At 38.7% G+C, this 19,980-nt stretch overlaps 1 protein-coding gene across 5 annotated transcripts in view; it reads right to left on the bottom strand.

Moving 5' to 3' along the window:
* SMYD3 (SET and MYND domain containing 3) overlaps positions 1–19,980 on the bottom strand; it is a 799,439-nt gene that overhangs the window by 387,814 nt on the left and 391,645 nt on the right. The window contains exon 1 of one of the 5 annotated variants that reach the window (XM_049868607.1): positions 8,048–10,374. The exons of the other annotated variants lie outside the window; for them this stretch is intronic. Coding sequence (XP_049724564.1) covers positions 8,048–8,083 — 36 coding nt within the window. The 5' untranslated portion in view covers positions 8,084–10,374. Of the gene's footprint in view, positions 1–8,047; positions 10,375–19,980 lie in introns of those variants that run through there. 5 annotated transcript variants of the gene reach the window in all.

Below are 19,980 nucleotides of genomic sequence, written 5' to 3'. Positions count from 1 at the left end.
CAATCATGTTATTCTAAAATTTTTTCTAATCATTTTCAGGTTTAAATAAATAAAAGATTAATTTCAATTCTCTCTCTCTATTTTTTTTTTTTTTTTAGTATATTCATATTGTACAATGGCTTCTATTAAAAGGCAGCAAACCAGGATGTTGGCTTCCTAAGTGGTTTCTCTGCTGCCCTCTTCTGCTTAAAAAGAACATAGAATGCTCACTACCTTGACATCAAAAATATCCTTAAACCAAGTTAACAGAATGCAAAATCCAGACTGGCACTGAGGATTGATAAACACAAATCATTCCACCGGCTGTCTGAAATCTCACCCCCGTGTCAGGTTATGCAAAGCCAGCAATGACAAGACAAAGCTCCCCAACTCCTTTCTTACTCCCCTGAGAAAGGAGCAACTTAGGAATCCATTTTGTCAAGCATGCAGCCAACAACTTCACAAAAATATTACTTTAGAAATTGGGTCCTTCATTCCAAAAAACAATGGAATAACATTTCTCATCACCGGTCATGTACATATTCTCTCTGTAACAGGATTTCTTTCTGCTATGAATTCATAATCTAATAGTTACAATGTCATGATTATTGATACACCTATATGTCTCACTATCATCAGAATTTAGCACATACAATTTAAGTTCCCACTCAGTGAATAACACTAACTGTATAATACTGATCATGAACTCTTAAAGGGGCTACAAGGACAATAAGGAGTTCATAAAATGCCTGCATATTATCGGTAACCAAGTATACAAAGTTGCTACCTGAAGGGCTATAAAATTTTCCAAGTAATTATTTTAAATACACAATAGAGGGGAGATTTACAGGAAAAAAAGCAGCTAAATACAACTCTGCCTTCTATTTTTCCAAAGCTCAAATGTTAGGGAGAAAACAAAAACAAAAAAATCCAGACAGATGCAGACATCGTAAGTGCAAATAGTGAGATTTTTCCAAGTAGAACCCAAAACCCGTTGCTGTCGAGTCGATTCCAACTCATGACACCACAGGAGACACAGGTCAACTCCATGCCTCACCTCAGACGCACTGAAGACTCTTAGAGATGCCCTCGTTGTTGTTGCTAGTCAAGTTGATTCCAACTCGTAGAGACCCCATGTGCAGAGAAGAACTGCCCCATAGGGTTTTCAAGGCTGTGACCCTTTGAAAGCCCATCACCAGGTCTTCTAAGGTGCCTCTGGATAGGTTTGAACCACCAACCTTTTGGCTTGTAGTCAAGCACTGAACTGTTTGCGCCACCCAGAGATACCCTGGAAGCCTACATTAAATACAGCCATCCCTCAGGAGTTATACATGCAGATATCATGTGGTATATAGGGCACCGTCATCTCAATGATAAAATAAATCAAGTTAGAACTATCACCTATGTCTACTCAAGAATGTCAGTTACAGGAAGGACACAAACAAACAAAAAATTATGGAGTACTCGCTTCTGTTTATTTCATGCCAGTTTCATATCCCATTCAAATAAATCCTCTATCCTCTGCCTGAGAAATCCTTATAAATCCAAATTTGATGGCACTCCTTCAGATGACAGGGACTGCTAGTTGCTTCCAAACACAATTCACCCGTTCTTCCAGAGAAATAGACTCTAGCTTTTTTTTTTTTTTTTTTGCTGTGTGACAAGTAGAAGTGTTGAGTGAAACTTTAGCAGAGCTTACGTAAAAGGCATGAAGCCTGTGCCCTCTTCGGCTTTTTCTCCTTTCTTCCTCCTTCCTGAATACTGAGGTAATGGCTGACCCTCCACAGCCACCTTGAGCCAACTAAGTCCTTGAAAATGAAAGCCAAGCACAGCTAAAAGACGAACTGAGCTTGGACCTCTGAGAACTTCTTAAAGTTGCTACTCCACCAGCCCTGAAATAGTTAACTTCAGGCTTCTTTTATATGAGCATGTAAGCTTGCACGCTTACATCACTGTGGTTGAGTCTGTTTCTTGCAGCTAGGTACAAGTTCTAACCAATACACTCGCCCTTCAACAGCTGTCCATCACCCATCAGAAATTCCAAACCCTGTTGCCTTTCCAGCATCATCTCCTGTCACACACTGAACTGCTTGTCCTAAGCAGGCTATTTGCTATCACGCCTCACAGCTTCACATATGCAGGTTTCTCTGCCTGACACCAGACCCCAACCCACTCCATACTGGCTTACTAAATTCCTAGTCCCTCTTCAACACTCCTAAACTCAAGGGCCACTTCCTGTATAGTCTTTGCTGGCCCTCTCTTCCCCAGCCCAAGCAAGGCTCTCCTCTCTTGTCTCTCTCCTCTCCCTCCACCAGCATTCCATTCAGAGCTCTTTCTTGTTGGAATAAATCATCTGTGTACGTATCTGTCTGTCTTCTACAAATCAATGGGCTTCTTGAGAGCAGAGAGTATGTCATGTTCATCTCTATATCCCTAGTACTCGGCATAGTGCCTGACTCATAACGAAGATAGCTACAGAGCCATTATTTCGATTTATAAATAATGGTTCTTAGGCTGGCCAGCCAAGCTGGAATGTGACTTGTTTTATAAAGTCATCATCCTCAACCTAGTCTGTGCTTTCTATGTGTCTCTAGAATACTCTGTACATTCCAAAGACACATCTGCCTCTCCTGCTAGACTGTGAGATCCAGAAGGTCAGAGACCATATATAATGCAAGTTTATACCCCCAGCATCGAGCACTGTGCCTGGCTTATGACACCTACTCAATAAATGTTTATCCAGTGTTGATTAAAGATGACTAAACGAAGAATGACTTTCTTTAATCTCATGTTCATGGCATACTGCTACAGTGGGGACACAAAAATGAATAAGACATAGTCCCTGCTCTTAGAAGGCTCACTCTAATAATAATTAGAAATATGAAGATAGCTATTATAAAAGAATATCCTGCTGGGTTATATACCACTTATCAAATATTTTATAATACTAAACACAAAATAAAAACAAAAATAATCTTTTACTAGGACCTTATCTTAATGTGTAATTTTTCTTATCCAATGGGTATTTTACAAACCTACCTGGCACCAAAATATCAACATTTATTCTAAAGCAAAGATAAGAAGAAAAGGGAGCAGGGAAATTACAATACTGGAAATGGAACAACCAGAACACAATTAAAGAGAATGCTGACATACTGTAAAAATGTAACTAATGTCACTGAACAATTTGTGTGGAGTCAAATGGGTACCTAACTTGCTATATAAGTTTTCACCAAAAACACAATAAAATATTATTAAAAACAAACAAACCCACCTAGTCAATGTCTAGCAACAAAGAACAATTTGGAATCAATTCATTTTTCTTGCAAACTGGGTCAGACCATGGCTAACTGATCTCTCTCCCACATGTTTTTGTTTTGTTTTGTTTGTTTTTTAACTTAACTTTCAAGAGTTACTACGATTTTGAAATCTCTCCCATTTTACCAAGAAAAACTAATTTGCTAATTATTAGTCATTTTAATTGTAATCCTTTAAAAACAAAAGAGCATAAAATTCATCTAGATAAATCTGTTAAAATGAATAGAGGTTGCCTTGAGATACAATGCACTTTTTGATCTGGATATTTAATTTTCAGCGCATTCCTGGATAAGTGGCATTCTTACTTTTCTTCCATGTCCTAAAATCTTTAATAGCACCTAATACCAGACCTTTTCATGGAATGATAAAGACTTGTCCTATAGGGTACTAACTACAAAATGAATGCTGTAGGAAGTAGGAAGAACGTTTTCTGGAAACTGGCCCCAAAATGAGTAATCAATGATGTCATTCTGAGAGGAAGAATATAGTGTTAATGGTGGCAGCTGGGCATATCACCCACATCAAGAGCATCACAACACAGATAAGAAATTCACTAAAAGGTTTCTAATTAAACAAAATATCATGAACTAATTAAAATTTTCCATGTTCAGAATAAAACTCCAGTCAATATAACATCTATCCTCTGTTTTATAAGATATATCCCTCCAATGAGCTGGAATGATATTAAAAAATTTCCATTTTTAAAGAGAAAATCCACTTTCATTCTCACAAATTTCAAAAATAAACATACTTTGTAGGACATTCGGAAACCTTGGTGGCATAGTGGTAAAGAGCTATGGCTGCTAACCAAAAGGTCGGCAGTTTGATTTCACCAGGCACTCCTTGGAAACCGTACGGGCAGTTCTACTCTGTCCTATAGAGTCGCTACGAGTTGAAATCGACTCAACAGCAATGGGTGGGGTTTGGGTTATAGGGTATTCAGGAAGGAAAGACTGGTAACACAGAAAGGAGGAAAGGCAAGAAAAGGAAAGGAGGGAGGGAGACAAGGATGAAAATAAGAACACAATAATGCCAGGACATTGAGAATCACTTCCCTAAAATGTGACCTCCAAGATGGCAAAAACATGACAGTTTTAAAAGAAGCTAAAGAAAGTAAGCACAGTCATAAGAGACTGAATAATCTATTGTGGTTTGAATTCCTAGTGGCTCAAGAGCCCATCTTACACAGGAGCAATAACTTGTGCCTCTCAGTTATCTGGCAAGCCCCCAAGACAGGCCTCACATTCTCCCCTCTTCAATAACCAGGACTCACCCATCCCCACCTGCCAAGCTCCCAGGAGAAGCCTCAGAGCTGCCACCAGCTGTGAGGGAAGCTCTTCAAGTGCCTCATCTTCAGATTTTGAAACCGTGCTGGGTGAGCAGGACTTCTCCCTAACTCCAATATGCACTTGTTCACCTGGGGCCCAAAACAGTTTTCCTTGGGCTCAGATTCTCAAAAAATCCCTCTTCAAAAGGTTCATCTAACCAAATGGTGATCCAACCGAATGTGGAAATTATAGAACAATATCATTAATATCACACACAAGCAAAATTCTGCTGAAGATCATTCAAATACGGCTGCAGCAGTATATTTACAGGGAACTGCCAGAAATACAGGCTGGTTTCAGAAGAGGACATGGAACCAGGGATATCATTGCTGATGTCAGATGGATCCTGGCTGAAAGCAGAGAATACCAGAAGGATGTTTACCTGTGTTTTACTGATTATGCAAAGGCATTTGACTGTGTGGATCATAACAAACTATGGACAACACTGCGAAGAATGGGAATTCCAGAACACTTAATTGTGCTCATGAGGACCCTTTACATAGATCAAGAGGCAGTTGTTCAGACAGAACAAGGGGATACTGATTGGTTTCAAGTCAGGAAAGGTGTGCACTAGGGTTGTATCCTTTCACCATACGTATTCAATCTGTATGCTGAGCAAAAATAATCCAAGAAGCTGGACTATAAGAAGAAGAACACGGCGTCAGGATTGGAGGAAGACTAATTAACAACCTGCGTTATGCAGATGACACAACCTTGCTTGCTGAAAGTGAAGAGGACTTGAAGCACTTACTAATGAAGATCAGAGACCACAGCCTTCAGTATGGATTGCATCTCAACATAAAGAAAACAAAAATCCTCACAACTGGACCAATGAGCAACATCATGATAAACGGAGAAAAGACTGAAGTTGTCAAGGATTTCATTTTACTTGGATCTACAATCAACAGCCATGGAAGCAGCAGTCAAGAAATCAAAAGACGCATTGCATCGGGCAAATCTGCTGCAAAGGACCTCTTCAAAGTGTTGAAGAGCAAAGATGGCACCCTGAAGACTAAGGTACACCTGACCCAAGCCATGGTATTTTTGAATCACATCATATGCATGTGAAAGCTGGACAATGAATAAGGAAGACCGAAGAAGAGCTGATGTCTTTGAATTGTGGTGTTGGTGAAGAATATTGAATATACCATGGACTGCCAAAAGAACGAACAAATCTGTCTTAGAAGGAGTACAACCAGAATGCTCCTTAGAAGCAAGGATGGTGAGACTGTGTCTTACATACTTTGGACATGTTGTCAGGAGGGATCAGTCCCTGGAGAAGGACCATCATGCTTGGCAGAGTACAGGGTCAGCAGAAAACAGGAAGACCCTCAATAAGGTGGACTGACACAGTGGCTGCAACAATGAGCTCAAGGATAACAACAATTGTAAGGATGGCGCAGGACCGGGCAGTGTTTCGTTCTGTTGTACATAGGGTCACTATGAGGCGGAACCGACTCGACGGCACCTAACAACAACAACAACTTCTGCCTCCAACCTCTACTCCCCATTAAAAAAAACCAAAAACCCATTGCTGTTGAGTCGATTCCCACTCATGGCCATACTATAGGACAGAGTAGTACTGCCCCATATGGTTTCAAAGGAGCACCTGGTGGATTTGAACTGCCATCCTTTTGATTAGCAGCCATAGCTCTTAAGTACTACACAACTAGGGTTTTCCTACTCCTCATAGAGCTCAAAACCGGGCTAGGAGAACCCCACCCCTCTCCATCCACCACCCACCTCCTTTTTAAGGCTTTTCTTTCTTCCTCTGCTCCTCATCTTCTCTGATTTTAGATATTTGTGTGTGAGACCTGAAGAAGAGGGGAGGGAAGAGGAGGAAAGTGTTGTCCATCCACCCTAGGAACTATCCAAAACTGCCCTGCAATACCACCCAACACCTGCACCGTCTCTGAAGTAAGTGCTTTTCAGTTTATGTTTGAATGCATGTGGGTGTTGCTTGTTTGTTTTTGAAATTACAGTGGAAACTCTATCCCAAAGTAATTCACCTATATTTAGCTGACGGTTCCCAGGGATTCACCTTATTTCTACTTACCATTGCTACAGAATCTGCTAAGAAATCCCAGTCCTGCTCATCACTTGTACAATAAAGACCAGGGCCTTAGAGCAAGTCTTCAAATCCTCTTCAGCATACAATCACACACACACATATATGTATACCTACCTACCTACCTACCTACATACATACATGTATATGTGTATGTTTAAATCATATAAATTTCTTTGTTGTTGTTTGGTGCCATTGAGTTGATTTTCAATTCATGAAGACCCTATGGGACAGAGAACTGTCCCACAGGGTTTTCTTGGCTATAATCTTTACGGACGCAGATCGTCAGGTCCTTCTCCCATGGTGTCACTGAATGGGTTCGAAGAGCTAACCTTTCAGTTAGCAGCCAAGTGCTTAACCATTGTGTTGCCAGGGCTCCTTATTATATAAATTTACTATTGTGTTAAGACGGCAAGTATAATGTAAGACACATACCAAAATAAAAAATAAACAAGATGAGAAAAAAATAAAAGTTCTTATATTTTCTTTCAATATCCCAGTGGATCATTTTGATAATCCCTAAAGTATGAGTCCCACTCTTTAGACACCATTGCCAAGAACAGCGCCTTTATCACTGAAAATTCACATACAGTTCAGTTCTACTTGAACCCAATGATGGCTATCTAATATAAAACAAAAGAAAGACACACCTACACTCCCTTAGTAAATAAGTCTTCCGACTCCACCCAGTTTTGGTTAGCCACCACACTTCTCATATACCAAACCCACTGCCATCAACTCCAAAATGCTTATTCCAAGTTAAAGGGTCAAAAAAGGGTCTCTCAGATGCTGATTTTTGCCCATTATAATAATTTAGGCAAGATAACTTCATTTTGAAATGAAATCACAATTTTTAGATTTAGATTCAGCTTATAACGTAGAATTTCCAATTTCCTATTAAGTCAAGTTGATACAGCATCAAGAATATGTACATGTTCATCATAAGAACACATATACACACTTCTGAAAGTTTAGATATGATGGTACTTGGGATTCTGAAAATTACACGTTGCTGCCAAATGATAAATTGTTAAGGCTCCAAACATCTGTTGTGCATTTTCTAAGTGATTCATTTCCGACTTGATGGCACTAGTTTTTTGTTTTTTTTTTCACTAAATATTAATCATATTAGGTGTTAATGAAATATCCCTACTTGCCAATAAGTTTCAAAAATGCACCAACTCTTTAAAGACTAGGCCATATGCTTGAATAAAGGACATGTTTTGTTGAACTCTTAGCAATTTGTGGTGGGTGTTCTAATAGGTCCGACTTTATGACATACCTGGAGTTCAATAATCAAATGCAAGATGGCAGTGTATGTGGTAACTAAGCCAAACTCTGCCGTTGGTCTTACCAAGGAAACCAGGCAAATACGCCTCCTGCTCTCCATCCCAAGACTGTCTTCATGCCTGTACTAAAAACATAATGACGAGTGCAGTAATTTGATCTCCATAGAGCACTATCTTTATAACACACAGTGAAGCACAGTTAAAGAGAAAGATTAAAGGGGATAAGAAACTGTCCTTTGCAAGGAATTCCCCTCTTTTCTTACCCTCCTCTCCCACTAAAAACTGAATAAAGTTACCCAAAAATGGAGTCCAAAACCACAGAATTTTGAAATTCTGAAGTACTGAAAAACCTGCCAAATGGTAATTAGAGCTGAATATCGTTCTAAGCAATCCAAAACTAGAATTTCAGGCTGTGGGCAGCTGATAGCCCAAAGAGAAGAGCCATCCAATGCGACAGCCTACGTCTGTCTGTACTGTAAAATTTTACCTTTCCTAATGGTGGAAGTCTTCGGGCTGAGTCTTTATATAAGACCAGGCAGTGTTTCGTTCTCTTGTACATAGGGTCGCTATGAGTCAGAACCTACTCATGGCACCTAACAACCTAACAACAATAAAACCAAAGCTATTAAAATTGTATTACATGTTTGTATTGTTTGACATAAATTACTACACGAACTTGAAAAGGCCTGATTAAACCATCGCACAGAAATGCAGTGTCAAATTTTCCCATTTTTTTTTCTTCTGAGAAACATGTGGTTTTATATAGGAAATATCAAAGCAATAGCAGCCCAGCATTAAAAGATGGGACCAGTTCTCCATCTGTGCCATCAGCCTTTCTGCATGTCAATACTTCATGCATGTCATCTCTGCTACCCTTTCACTATCCTTGTTCATCTATGTATATGTCACATTTTCTTTATTTTTAAATCTCTCCATTTAAGATCCTCTACAAAGTAAAAGTTGTCTTGTTTGTCTTTGTATATATCTTACCCCTAATGCCTAGCACCATATTTTGTGTAGCATATTTTCTTCCCTGCAATTAAAAAAAAAAAAAAAAAACATTGCCATCGAGTCAACTCTGACTCACAGTGACTCTACAGGACAGAGTAGAACTGCCCCATTGGGTTTCCAGGGTTGGTGGATTCAAACTGCCGACCTTTTAGTTAAGCAGCTGTAGCTCTTAACCACTGTATCACCGGGGCTCCTCACCAGCAACAGCAGTGTATAATTCTGTGAGTTTTAAAAAAGCCTATATCAAGTGAATCACTGTCTTAAAAGTCTTTAAGATAATTTAAAAAATGGCAAAAAATTCAAAGATGTTGTCCACAAATAAGACAGTAAAGTTTGAGTAGAGCGAAGCTCCTAACATGTACTAATCACTATTAAGTGTAAGACACTGAGCTTGGCAACGTAAACACGCACAAAAACACAGAAGACTGTCTCTAGAGCTTTCGGTCTAAGGGGGGAGATGGATAAGTAAAAGACTACACGTTACATAAGGCAGATGACGTAAGTGCTAGGGAGAGATACAAGGAATATAATTTAAGAAACAAAGCAACCCGTGTGATTTTTAGCTCTAGAACTGTTTAAGTCTTGTAATCATACACAGAGACCAGGACAGGCCTCACCCCAGGCTACCCATGACACAGCAACACAGTGATCTTCTACCTAAAATAAATAAAATATGACCATATTTCCTTTCATGGATTTCTGGCGGCTCAATGATTATGAAACTCTATTCTAATTGGTAGAGGTGCACAAGACAATGTATCTAAAATCTTGAATATTTTCCTTAACATGCTAAATATTAAACAGAATCTACATCCAATTCCTCTTTAAAGAAAATAATATTAACTGCATAATGAATATAATCAAGTCATTAGAATACAACTTTCATCATTTTATTTTTATCCCAAGAATATGCACCGGCTCCTTATTGCCTGTCTACCAAATTAAAATTCTGCAGCTAAGTTCTCACCTTATCTATGTGGTAACCATACAACCTAAGATAGCTTTCTGTGACAAAGAAACCTGGCCTTCCTAGAATCAAATCTTTTAGATACCTCTTGTTTATGGAGCAGATAGGCCAAAAAAAGAGTAAAAATAATAATAATAGTAAAATATTTTTAAAAAGTATTTCATATTAAAGAAGTGACAATGGAGTATATGGCAATTTAAAACAGCTGGGGGCCATGACTGATTGATGAGTTGGAAGGAAAGAATCATTCTGGTCGGGCAGTGACATAGATAAAAGACACACCAGTAAAGCGAAGAAGAAAAAACAAAAGAGAACAGCAGTGGGAACAGCAGTAGTGGTGGTCATCCGATCGGAAGTGGCTACAGGGATCATGAACAAATAGCATGTGAAAAATAGCACTATAGAGCTGTGAAACTTAAGGACAACAGAGAGGAAAAGCCCCCGCCTCCTGCCCCCCACCCCCCCACCCCCCGCAAAAGACTCCAACAGCAACAAAGAAAACAATTCTGTAGTCAGGAACATAGTAGAAAAGAGTGACAACTAAATATCCATGGAATCCCTTTTACACACATAACCTTTGAGGAATCTGAAAGATTCATCTAAAACAAAGGATGAGGAACGAGAAGCTACCTGAGCAACATTTCAGTATCTCCAGAAGGCATCAGCCAGCCATCTGGAAAGCACTTCAAGCAGAATAGTTGTAGAACACTAAGGGGGCTTCCTTCTATGTGGGGTGGCAAAGTGCCAAGCTAAATCCTGCAGCAATAGAGTGCTGCAGCTTAGACATGACCCATGTGGGCAAGTAGTGAAGAAGAGGTTTAGGCCAGTGATTTTCAGTGGAGGTGGTACCACACCCAAAGGGCCATTTTAATTAAAAAATTGTCACAATGGCACTGGGTAGGCCAGAATTGGGGATGCTGGACAGGCCAGTCCTAGATAACAAAGGCTTATCCCACATCGTGCAAGTCTTTGAAATGTCCCACTGGACTTTCTTGTCGATTAAAAAAAAGCAAAAAAAAAAACCCTGTTCATTTTTATCCCACATCGTGCAAGTCTTTGAAATGTCCCACTGGACTTTCTTGTCGATTAAAAAAAAGCAAAAAAAAAACCCTGTTCATAATTCTCTGAAGCTAGCACCAAAGTCCATTTTACTTATGGACACAAAGTACTTCTTGTATGTTTAATATATACTGAGTTTTCAAGGAACACAGCTTCCATGTTAATTGAGGAAGGGTTACACTTGTTTTGTTTGGAATTTTACCAAAAATCGTTCACCAGTTTGGAAAATCATGCCACTAACTCATGTTGAAGTTACCAAGAGAACACAACTGTATCAATCTGCATTTGTACATATTACATTTACGGTCATTCTACGTGTGTTTAATGTATACTTATTTCAAAGCTTTAAATATAAAGCCAGTACTCAGCTAAGTATTGTTTAACTTCTCTTTAATCCAAACTTATTATAAGTAGGTTCAAACATCTGATTCCTTCATTATGTCTCCTAGAATAGTCCTGAGTAAGGATTTCCACAATAAAATGTATCAAAGGTTAACTTTTTTCTTTATATTACAATTATAGCATTGTTTTAATTTTTAAAAATATGTGTATAGGCAGTTATATCATCTATAAATTTCATCTCTGAACTAATGGGCGGGGAAGTGGGGGGAGACATTCCAAACACATTAATCTCCGTGATAGAACCTTACTACAGCTAAGGCATTGTCCTCCTTTGTTCAGAGGAAGAAAGGGATCTTTGGGTTAGTCAGCCCCATTGTTGATCCCAGTTTTGCTCACTGGGACCCTCAAATGGAATCCATTTTTCACTGGGATGAAATATGTCTTAACGCATCTGTATTTTGGAATACCTGAATAGTGAGGTCACGAAAGCTTTAATAAGTAATTGTAAACACCTTTTAAACAAAGAAATACTTTCACCTAGGTACACCATGAGATAAAAGCAAATTTATTCATCATGTGCAGTGGAAATGAAAACTAAGAATAGAGAAGAACATGGCTGATCTCAACTTTGAAAAGTGACATTTTATATTTTCTCATTTGGTCAAACAACCTTTGAGGGACTAACCTTTTGACATTGGGTGCTATTTCCTTTCAACTCACAGCATCTTGTGCTGCACGTTCACTGTTCAAACTAGACCAAGGGGAACAAAGACAGTCTAAAGCTATTATTTTGCCATTTAATCAAACCTGAGTAAAACGCTTGTGCACATAAGGAAAGTAAAATGCGTCAAAGGACTCACTAGAGGTTACATAAAAGAGGCTGCCACAGACAGGATTCGTCTGTTCATATGAGATGAGTAATTTCTCCATCAAAGTTGAGGAAGTTCTGTAAAAAATGCTTTCTCTCTTTTTAAAAGCAGTGAAGATGGAGATAACAATTTCATAGCACCTGTTAGCAAGTCAGGCAAAAACCTTACCAACTAATAATGAGCCTACAGCAGAAATTACTCTTTAGCATACCTTTATACCTTTCACTGAATAGGAAACCCTGGTGGCATGGTGGTTAAGAGCTATGGCTGCCATTCAAATCCACCAGGCGCTCCTTGGAAACCCTATGGGGCAGCTCTACTCTGTCCTATAGGCTCGCCATGAGTCGGAATCAACTCGACAGCAACGGGTTTGGGTTTTTTTATTTTGTTTCACTGAATAATCTCGAGTATTTTTAAAACTTAAAATCCTGGTAAGTCAAATGTGCGATTGGAACTATGTCTACTCCTACTTAAAGGTAAAGAAGAAGAGAAAACTGAGAACATTGACTCCATGTTCCCAGATAAGTTGAAAGGGTAAAAAAGGAGAGAATACCCTTAGGAAATAGGTTCTCCGGAGGCATGTGGCCACAGCAAGTCACCAGCAGACTGACTCGGGTGGTGGTCAGTTTTTCTAACCAGTAACCAGTTGTCGTTGAGTTAATTCTGATTCATGGTGACCCCATGTGTGCCACAGTAGAACTGTGCTCCACAGAGTTTCTACTGGAAGTAGATCACCAGGCCTTCTTTTTTTTTTTTGAGGAGCCTCTGGGTGACCTCTAACCTCCAATCTTTCAATAAGTAGCAAAGCGTGTTAACTGTTTGCACTACCCAGGAACACCTGGCTTTGCTAGTGCCACAGAATTCATCAAAGTTAGGAATGAATGGAGCACATCACTTTGGGAGCCTACAATATTTAATGCTTAATATATAGACAAAATTATCACCAAAATTATTTAGGTTTGCCTGTCCTTTCATGGCACCAGAGAAAGATGGGGCAGTCTGCTTCCGTAAAGCTTTACACCCTTGGAAACCCTTTGGGGCAGTTCTACTTTGTCCTTTAGGTCACTATGAGTTGGAATCCACTCAACGGTAGTGGGTTTGGGTCCTTTCATGCAAGGATCCCGGGCGGTGCAGTGGTTGAGTGCTCAGCTGCTAATCAAAAGATCGGTGGATCGAACCCACCAGCAGCTCCGCAACAGAAAGATGTGGCAGTCTGCTTCCATAAAGATTACAGCCTTGGAAACCCTATGGGGCAGTTCTACTCTGTCCTACAGGGTGGGTATGAGTTGGCAATGGGTTTTGGGGCCTTTTATGTAGTTCCTAGACTTATGAAAAGTCTTACGAACAGGGCTGATGTTTTCCCAACTGAGCTACCGCTCAAGTATTGTGCCCAGACACTTTATACGCCCCAAGGCCCCTCAAAATTAAAAATTACGAAACAGATAACCCAAATAGGCTGCATCCCACAGAAACACCAACTGAGGCAAAAACGTACTGATTCTGCCCTTTTAAAATAAAAACTATATCACTCAAAGAAAATTACAATATACTTATTTAAAAAGAGGCTAGAAACTATGTGAAAACAGTACAGTTTCATTTTCAAAAATCCAATTTTAAGTCTCATTGCTACCAGAGAATTTTAATCTCTTCCTAATCACAAAAGGAAATGCTGTTTGGATTAAAAGCAATAGTTATGTGCCACTCACTGCACTTCAAATGGTTCTGACCTTTTTGCAAGAGACCAATTTTCCATTTTCATTTCTCCTGTCTGAACTATGGCAATAGCTTGATAACTGAGTTCCTGCCCTCCAGTCCCTTGACTCTCTAATCTATCTTTCGTGCTATCATCCGCATTATCTTTCTAAATCATCATAATCATGGTATTCCCCTGCTTGGAAACTTTTAACAGTTCCTTATTTGTACCCAAACTTCACACAAAATATCAGCCTTGAAAACACTACGGAACACAGTTCTACTCTGACACACATGGGGTCGCCATGAATCTGAGTTGATTCAACCACAACTGTGTTTTGTTTTAAATACCACAACAAAGCCCAACACTGTCTGTGCTCCAGGACTGGGAACAGACTCTGTCCCTTCCGTGGGCTCTGGGTCTTTATTTATCCTACTTGCTCAGTCTCTCCACTTTTCTGCCATCAAAATTCCATCCAACCTTGCTCTGGACACATTCCACTTTTTTCAGGAAGATGTTCCTTATCCTCATAGTCATAATTGTTCCTTTCTTTGCCTTCCCACCACAAACAAATTTCTCCAGAATGATACTTATTCTGTCACGATTAGTATTACATACGGTTGCCTGCATTGCTTTCTTCAGCTCTACTCCAACTGCATGAGACCAAATATCCTGTCTTGGCGAACTCCATATTACAAGAAGCATCTAGCAAAGCACTATGTACACGATGGTTGCTCAGTGAATGTTTCCTGAATGAAACAATGAATGACTCGTGCGATCACAAAACCAATCCACGTGGAAGAAGAGGAAAAGGTGAAGTTTTAAGTCAAAGCAAAGGCTCTGAGAACCTGAACTTTCACATATCATCACCACAGGATGTTATTTATAAGGCTGACCATGGCTGCACTACAATGAGGATGGCAACTAAGAAATTTATACATTAGATATTTCATAGTCATCTAATTTAGATATGTCATATATTCCCAACACGGTGTGAGGCACTCTAGGAGATAGAAAGTAAATTTCAGCTACAATTCTTGCTGACTGCATTACATCTATTAAAATATACCCTTCTTGACCATAGAAATTATATCTTAAAGAGGATGAGTTTGAACTAGAATTTTATGGTTTATTTCAGGATAAAGTCTGACATAAATCCCCCCAAAATTTTACAACTGGGTAATAAGCCATGGTGAACACGTTTAATGGACACAATGACAGAATAATTTCATTAAAAGTAATTAAACAACTTATATGAAATTAAATTTATTTCTCATTTTACACGGTAACAAGGCTAAAAGTTAGAAGGAGGCTGTGATGCTTAACCTAGAAATTCTTCATGTTCTTTAGAACAAAATGAAGAACCTGTTAAATTTGCAATGTGCCCAAATACTATGGCTTGATGAATGAATTTCTGACTGCAATTTTAGCATTATCTCTAGCACGTTGCTATTAAGTCCTGGAATTGGGACAATCCTATTAAATATGTCCATCAGCAACTTTGCTAAGATCACAGAAACTATGCTTATAAATTTAGAGATGACACAAAACTGGGAGAATAGTGAACACACTGGATTTATATATTTAGAAAAGCTTTTTAAAGGAGCTCATCGAATTAGAAGATGGGCCTAAACAGACAAGATTAATCAGTTTTAAATTTCAGGTTCTAAATTTATATTTAAAAAAAAATTAATTAGGCTGCTAGAGGACTTCAGCTTCCAGGAAGATAGAGTAGATGTACTTTCCCCTCCTCTTGCTAAGCCCAATTAAAATTCCTGGACATTCTATATGAGACAAACATAAGAAGACACGGAAAGGCAGAAAGGAGGCACATAGCTAGGAACCTCAGGACCCAAGGAACAACCCAGTGGTGAGTTCCCTGAGTTTTCTTTTTGTCTAATTTTTTTTATCCCAGACATGGAGCTGAAGAAGCCCTTAACCCCAAAACACTAACAGAGGCTTACAGAAAAAGTCCCAACCAGGAAAGGGGCAACCTAGCCAGACAGAAAATTTTTAGACAAAAATGGTCTGCTCCAACCAAACATCAGGAAAAAAAAAAAAAACCTGTGGCCCCACCCCTATCCACACCAACAAAGACTGAATAATTAATCTAGACTTCCACACATGCCAGCCTGTAAAAAGGTGCCTCAACTCCACCTCCCCCACTGGAATGGTATCAGAGAAGTCCAAGTAGGAAGATAAGACTTCCCTCCCCACCACTGGTAATGGACCCCTTCCCCCCTCAATGAGAGTGGAGGACCTGGTCTTCTACTGCCACCAAACAGCAATGAGATGCCCCTTCCCTTCCCACTAAGATGAAGCCTAGAATACAGTCAGGACTTTCACCAAAGCCCAGCAGTAATGACGTTGTCTAGGCTGCAATCTTTAGGGAAGCAGGTTGCCAGGTCTTTCTCCCTTAGAGCTTCTGGGTGGGTTCAAGCCACCAACCTTTCCATCAAAGGCTGAGCACTTAATTGTTGCACCACCAGGGCTCCTTACAGAGCAATACCTCTCATGAATATAAACACGAAAATTCTTAGCAACATATTAACAAATAAAATTCTGCAAAAACACAAAAAGAATTGAACAATATGACCAATTGGAGTTTATCATGGGGATGCACGACTAGTTCCATATATGAAAATCAAACAATATAATCCACCAGACTAAAGAAGAAAAAATCACATGCTCATATCAATTGATGCAGTAAAACAATTTTAAAACAAAAATTCAAAACCCATTCATGATTAAATCTCTCAGAAAAGTAGGAATACAAGAGATCTTCCTATATGATGAAGAGCGAGTACAGAAAATCAACAGCTAACATTATACATAATTGTGAAAAACTGAATGCTTTCCACTAAGATGGAAAACAAGGCAACAATGTCCACTCTAACCACGCTAATTCAGCATAGTATTGGAAATTTAAGTCAGTGCAACAAGGCAAGAAAAGGAAACAAAAGGCATACAGATAGGAAAAGAATAAGTGAAACTGCCCCTATTAACAGATGACATGATTATGTATATAGAAAATCCCAAGTAATCTACAGAAAACCTCCTAGAACTAACAAATGAACAAGGCAGCAGGATACAAGCTAAACATACAAAAATCAACTGTTGTGTCCCTGTATATATGCAATCAACATATGGATACCAAAATTAAAAATTCAATACCATTTATAATTACTCAAATATAAAAAAGAGAAATATTTAGGTGTAAATCTAACAAAACATGTATTGGACTTGTATGCTGAAAAGTACAAAATGGTGATGAAAGAACTTAAAGAAGACCTAAATAAATGGAGATATAGCATGTTCATGAATTGAAAGACAACATAATGAAGATGTCAATATTCCCCACATTGATGCCTAGGTTTAGTGCAATTCCTATTAAAATTCAAGCAAGAATTTTTTGCAGCTATAGACAAAATTATTCTAAAATTTATTTTAAAAGGGAAAGGGGCAAGAATAGTTAAAACAATTTTTGGAAAAAAAGTAGGAGTTATCAGTCTACCCAGTTTCAAGAGATATTATACAACTACAAAAATCCAGACCTTGTGGCTCTGGCGGAAGAATAGGCAGATACATAGATCAATGGAACAGAACAGAGGTTCCAGAAGGATAAGAAATCTTCAGGAGCTAGGGCTAGGCAAAGAGTTCTTATATTTGACACCTAAAACACAATCCATAAAAGGAAAAACAGATAAATTGAGCTTCATCAAAATTAAAAACTTTTACTCTTCAAAAGAATGGCTATGAGTATGAAAGAAAAAGTACAAACTGACAGAAAATATTTGCAAACTACATATTTAACAAATAACTAGTATCTAGTATAAACCGGTACCCATATTTATATATATACACACATATATATATATAAAACCTTCAAACCTCAACAATAAAAACAAACCAAAAAACTGAATTAGCACATGGGCAAAAAACTTGAAGAGGTATTTCACCAAAGGGGACAGACAGATGGCAAACAAACACATGAAAGGATGCTCGGCATCATTAGTCATTAGGGAAATGCCAATTAAATCCACAACAAGCTATCACTATACACCCATCAGAATGGCTAAAAAAAAAAAAAATCCTGACAGTCAAACACTGGCAAGGGTTTGAAGAAACTGAAGACTTTAACATTGCTGGTGAGAATGTAAAAGGGTATACCTACTCTAGAAAGGAGTTTAGCAATTTCTTTTAAAAAATGAAACATGTAACTACCATACAACCCAGCAACTGAACTCCTGGGCATTTATCCTAGAGAAATGAAAGCTTATGTTCACACAAAAACCTACACACAAATATTTATAACAATTTTATTTGTAATAGCCAAAAGCTGGAAATAACCCAAATGTCCTCCAGTGGGTAAATGGCTAAACTGTGGTACATCCATACCATGGACTACTACTCAGCAGTAAAAAGGGGAGGGGGCTATTAATACATGAAACAACCTGAGAGAACCTCCAGAGAAGTATGCTAAGTGGAAAAGTCAATCCCAAAAGATTACACATTGTATGATCCCATTGATATAACAGTTTTGAGATGACAAAATTATAGAAATGGAGAATAGATTAGTGGTTGCCAGGAGTTAAAGATGGGGTAGAGGTAGGAAGGAAGTGGTGTGGCAATAAAAGGGCAACCTGAGGGATCCTTGTGGTCATGGAAATGTTCTGTATATTTGCTGTATCAGTGTTACTATCCTGGTTGTGCTATTGTACCATGGCTTTTCAAGATTTTACCATTGAGGGGAACTGGGTAAAGGGTCTCTCTGTATTATTTCTTAAAACTGTGTGCGCATCTAAAATTATCTCAAAATTGAAATTTCATTTTTAAAAACTAACTGCCCAAATTCAGAATGACAGAGACTTAGATTAAAGAACATCTTCATTACAAACTCAGTGTAAGCTCAAGCTCAAAAGAGCTAGTGCCAGAGTTGAGAAGAATGAAGGTTACAGTCTCATTGTGCTCTGTGCTGGTCAGGCCAATATTTTATGTTTGGTTCTGGATATTACATCAGAAAATGTAAAGGACAACAGTAGAAAATACCATAATAGAGGATGACTAGGAAAGACTACAGGAATCATTCACATGAGGAAAATATTTAGCTTGAAAAAGGAAGATTTAAGAAGTCCACGATAATTGCTTTGAAATAGATCATTTTATCCTTCAGAAATCAAAAGAGAAGGAGTTCGCTTCATCAGGTACTTTACCAACATGAGTGAGGGTGGTACCATTTAAAAAATCCACACTCTAACAAAGCTAAAAAAATGCTTCCAGTGATTTAATCTGACTCTCACTAGCACAAAAACACACTAGGGCTATGAAATAAGAGCTGTCCTACAAAGTGGGATCAGAGCCAGAGCAGGGGAATTTTCACAAGCCATTAAGTGAAGGTTTAAAATTGAGTCAATTGGTTCATTTCGGAGGCGAGGGTGTCCTCATAATGGAAAATTCACCTCTACATGTCACCATAGGCCAACATCTTGAAAATGAGAAGAGACAAGGACAGTAGCTATATCTCAATTATTGTACATATAGCAACACTGACACCCCGTGATGAAAAATAGAAATGGTTATATAAACTACTCGATTCAGATACTGCAGCTTCCAATGATACAAAAATAAAATCTGTCTAACCCAACAACTGCATTTGCTGCTTTGATTATTCCAGCAAGTGGATCTTACAAAGGCCTTTCCGGGTCGTAATGATCTACCTGTCCCCTTCAAACATCCAGGAAGAATCAAGGCAGGTAGACAAACACACTGTGCCGAAGAAGCTCTTTCAATCCTATCTGTCACTGAAATCAACTCACGAGGCATGAGGGAAAAGCAGAATATCGTGAGTATTCTACACCCAGGCTCTTGGAGTTACTGAAAATGTCACTAGGTCCAATTCCCACCAAGACAGGAAAGGATGAGAATGTTTTCCATCGTAAATCTCCATAGTTTAGTGAATGGAGTGGCTGGAAAGAGTCAAAGCAAAAGAAATACTTTTAAAAGGCCTGAATGCTATTAAACTTGGTATCTAATGATAGCTCATTGTCCCTTCAGTAG

Source organism: Elephas maximus, chromosome 24, assembly GCF_024166365.1.
Source record: "Elephas maximus indicus isolate mEleMax1 chromosome 24, mEleMax1 primary haplotype, whole genome shotgun sequence".
NCBI classification, from domain to species: domain Eukaryota; kingdom Metazoa; phylum Chordata; class Mammalia; order Proboscidea; family Elephantidae; genus Elephas; species Elephas maximus.
This window is presented reverse-complemented; position numbering and strand designations above follow the sequence as displayed.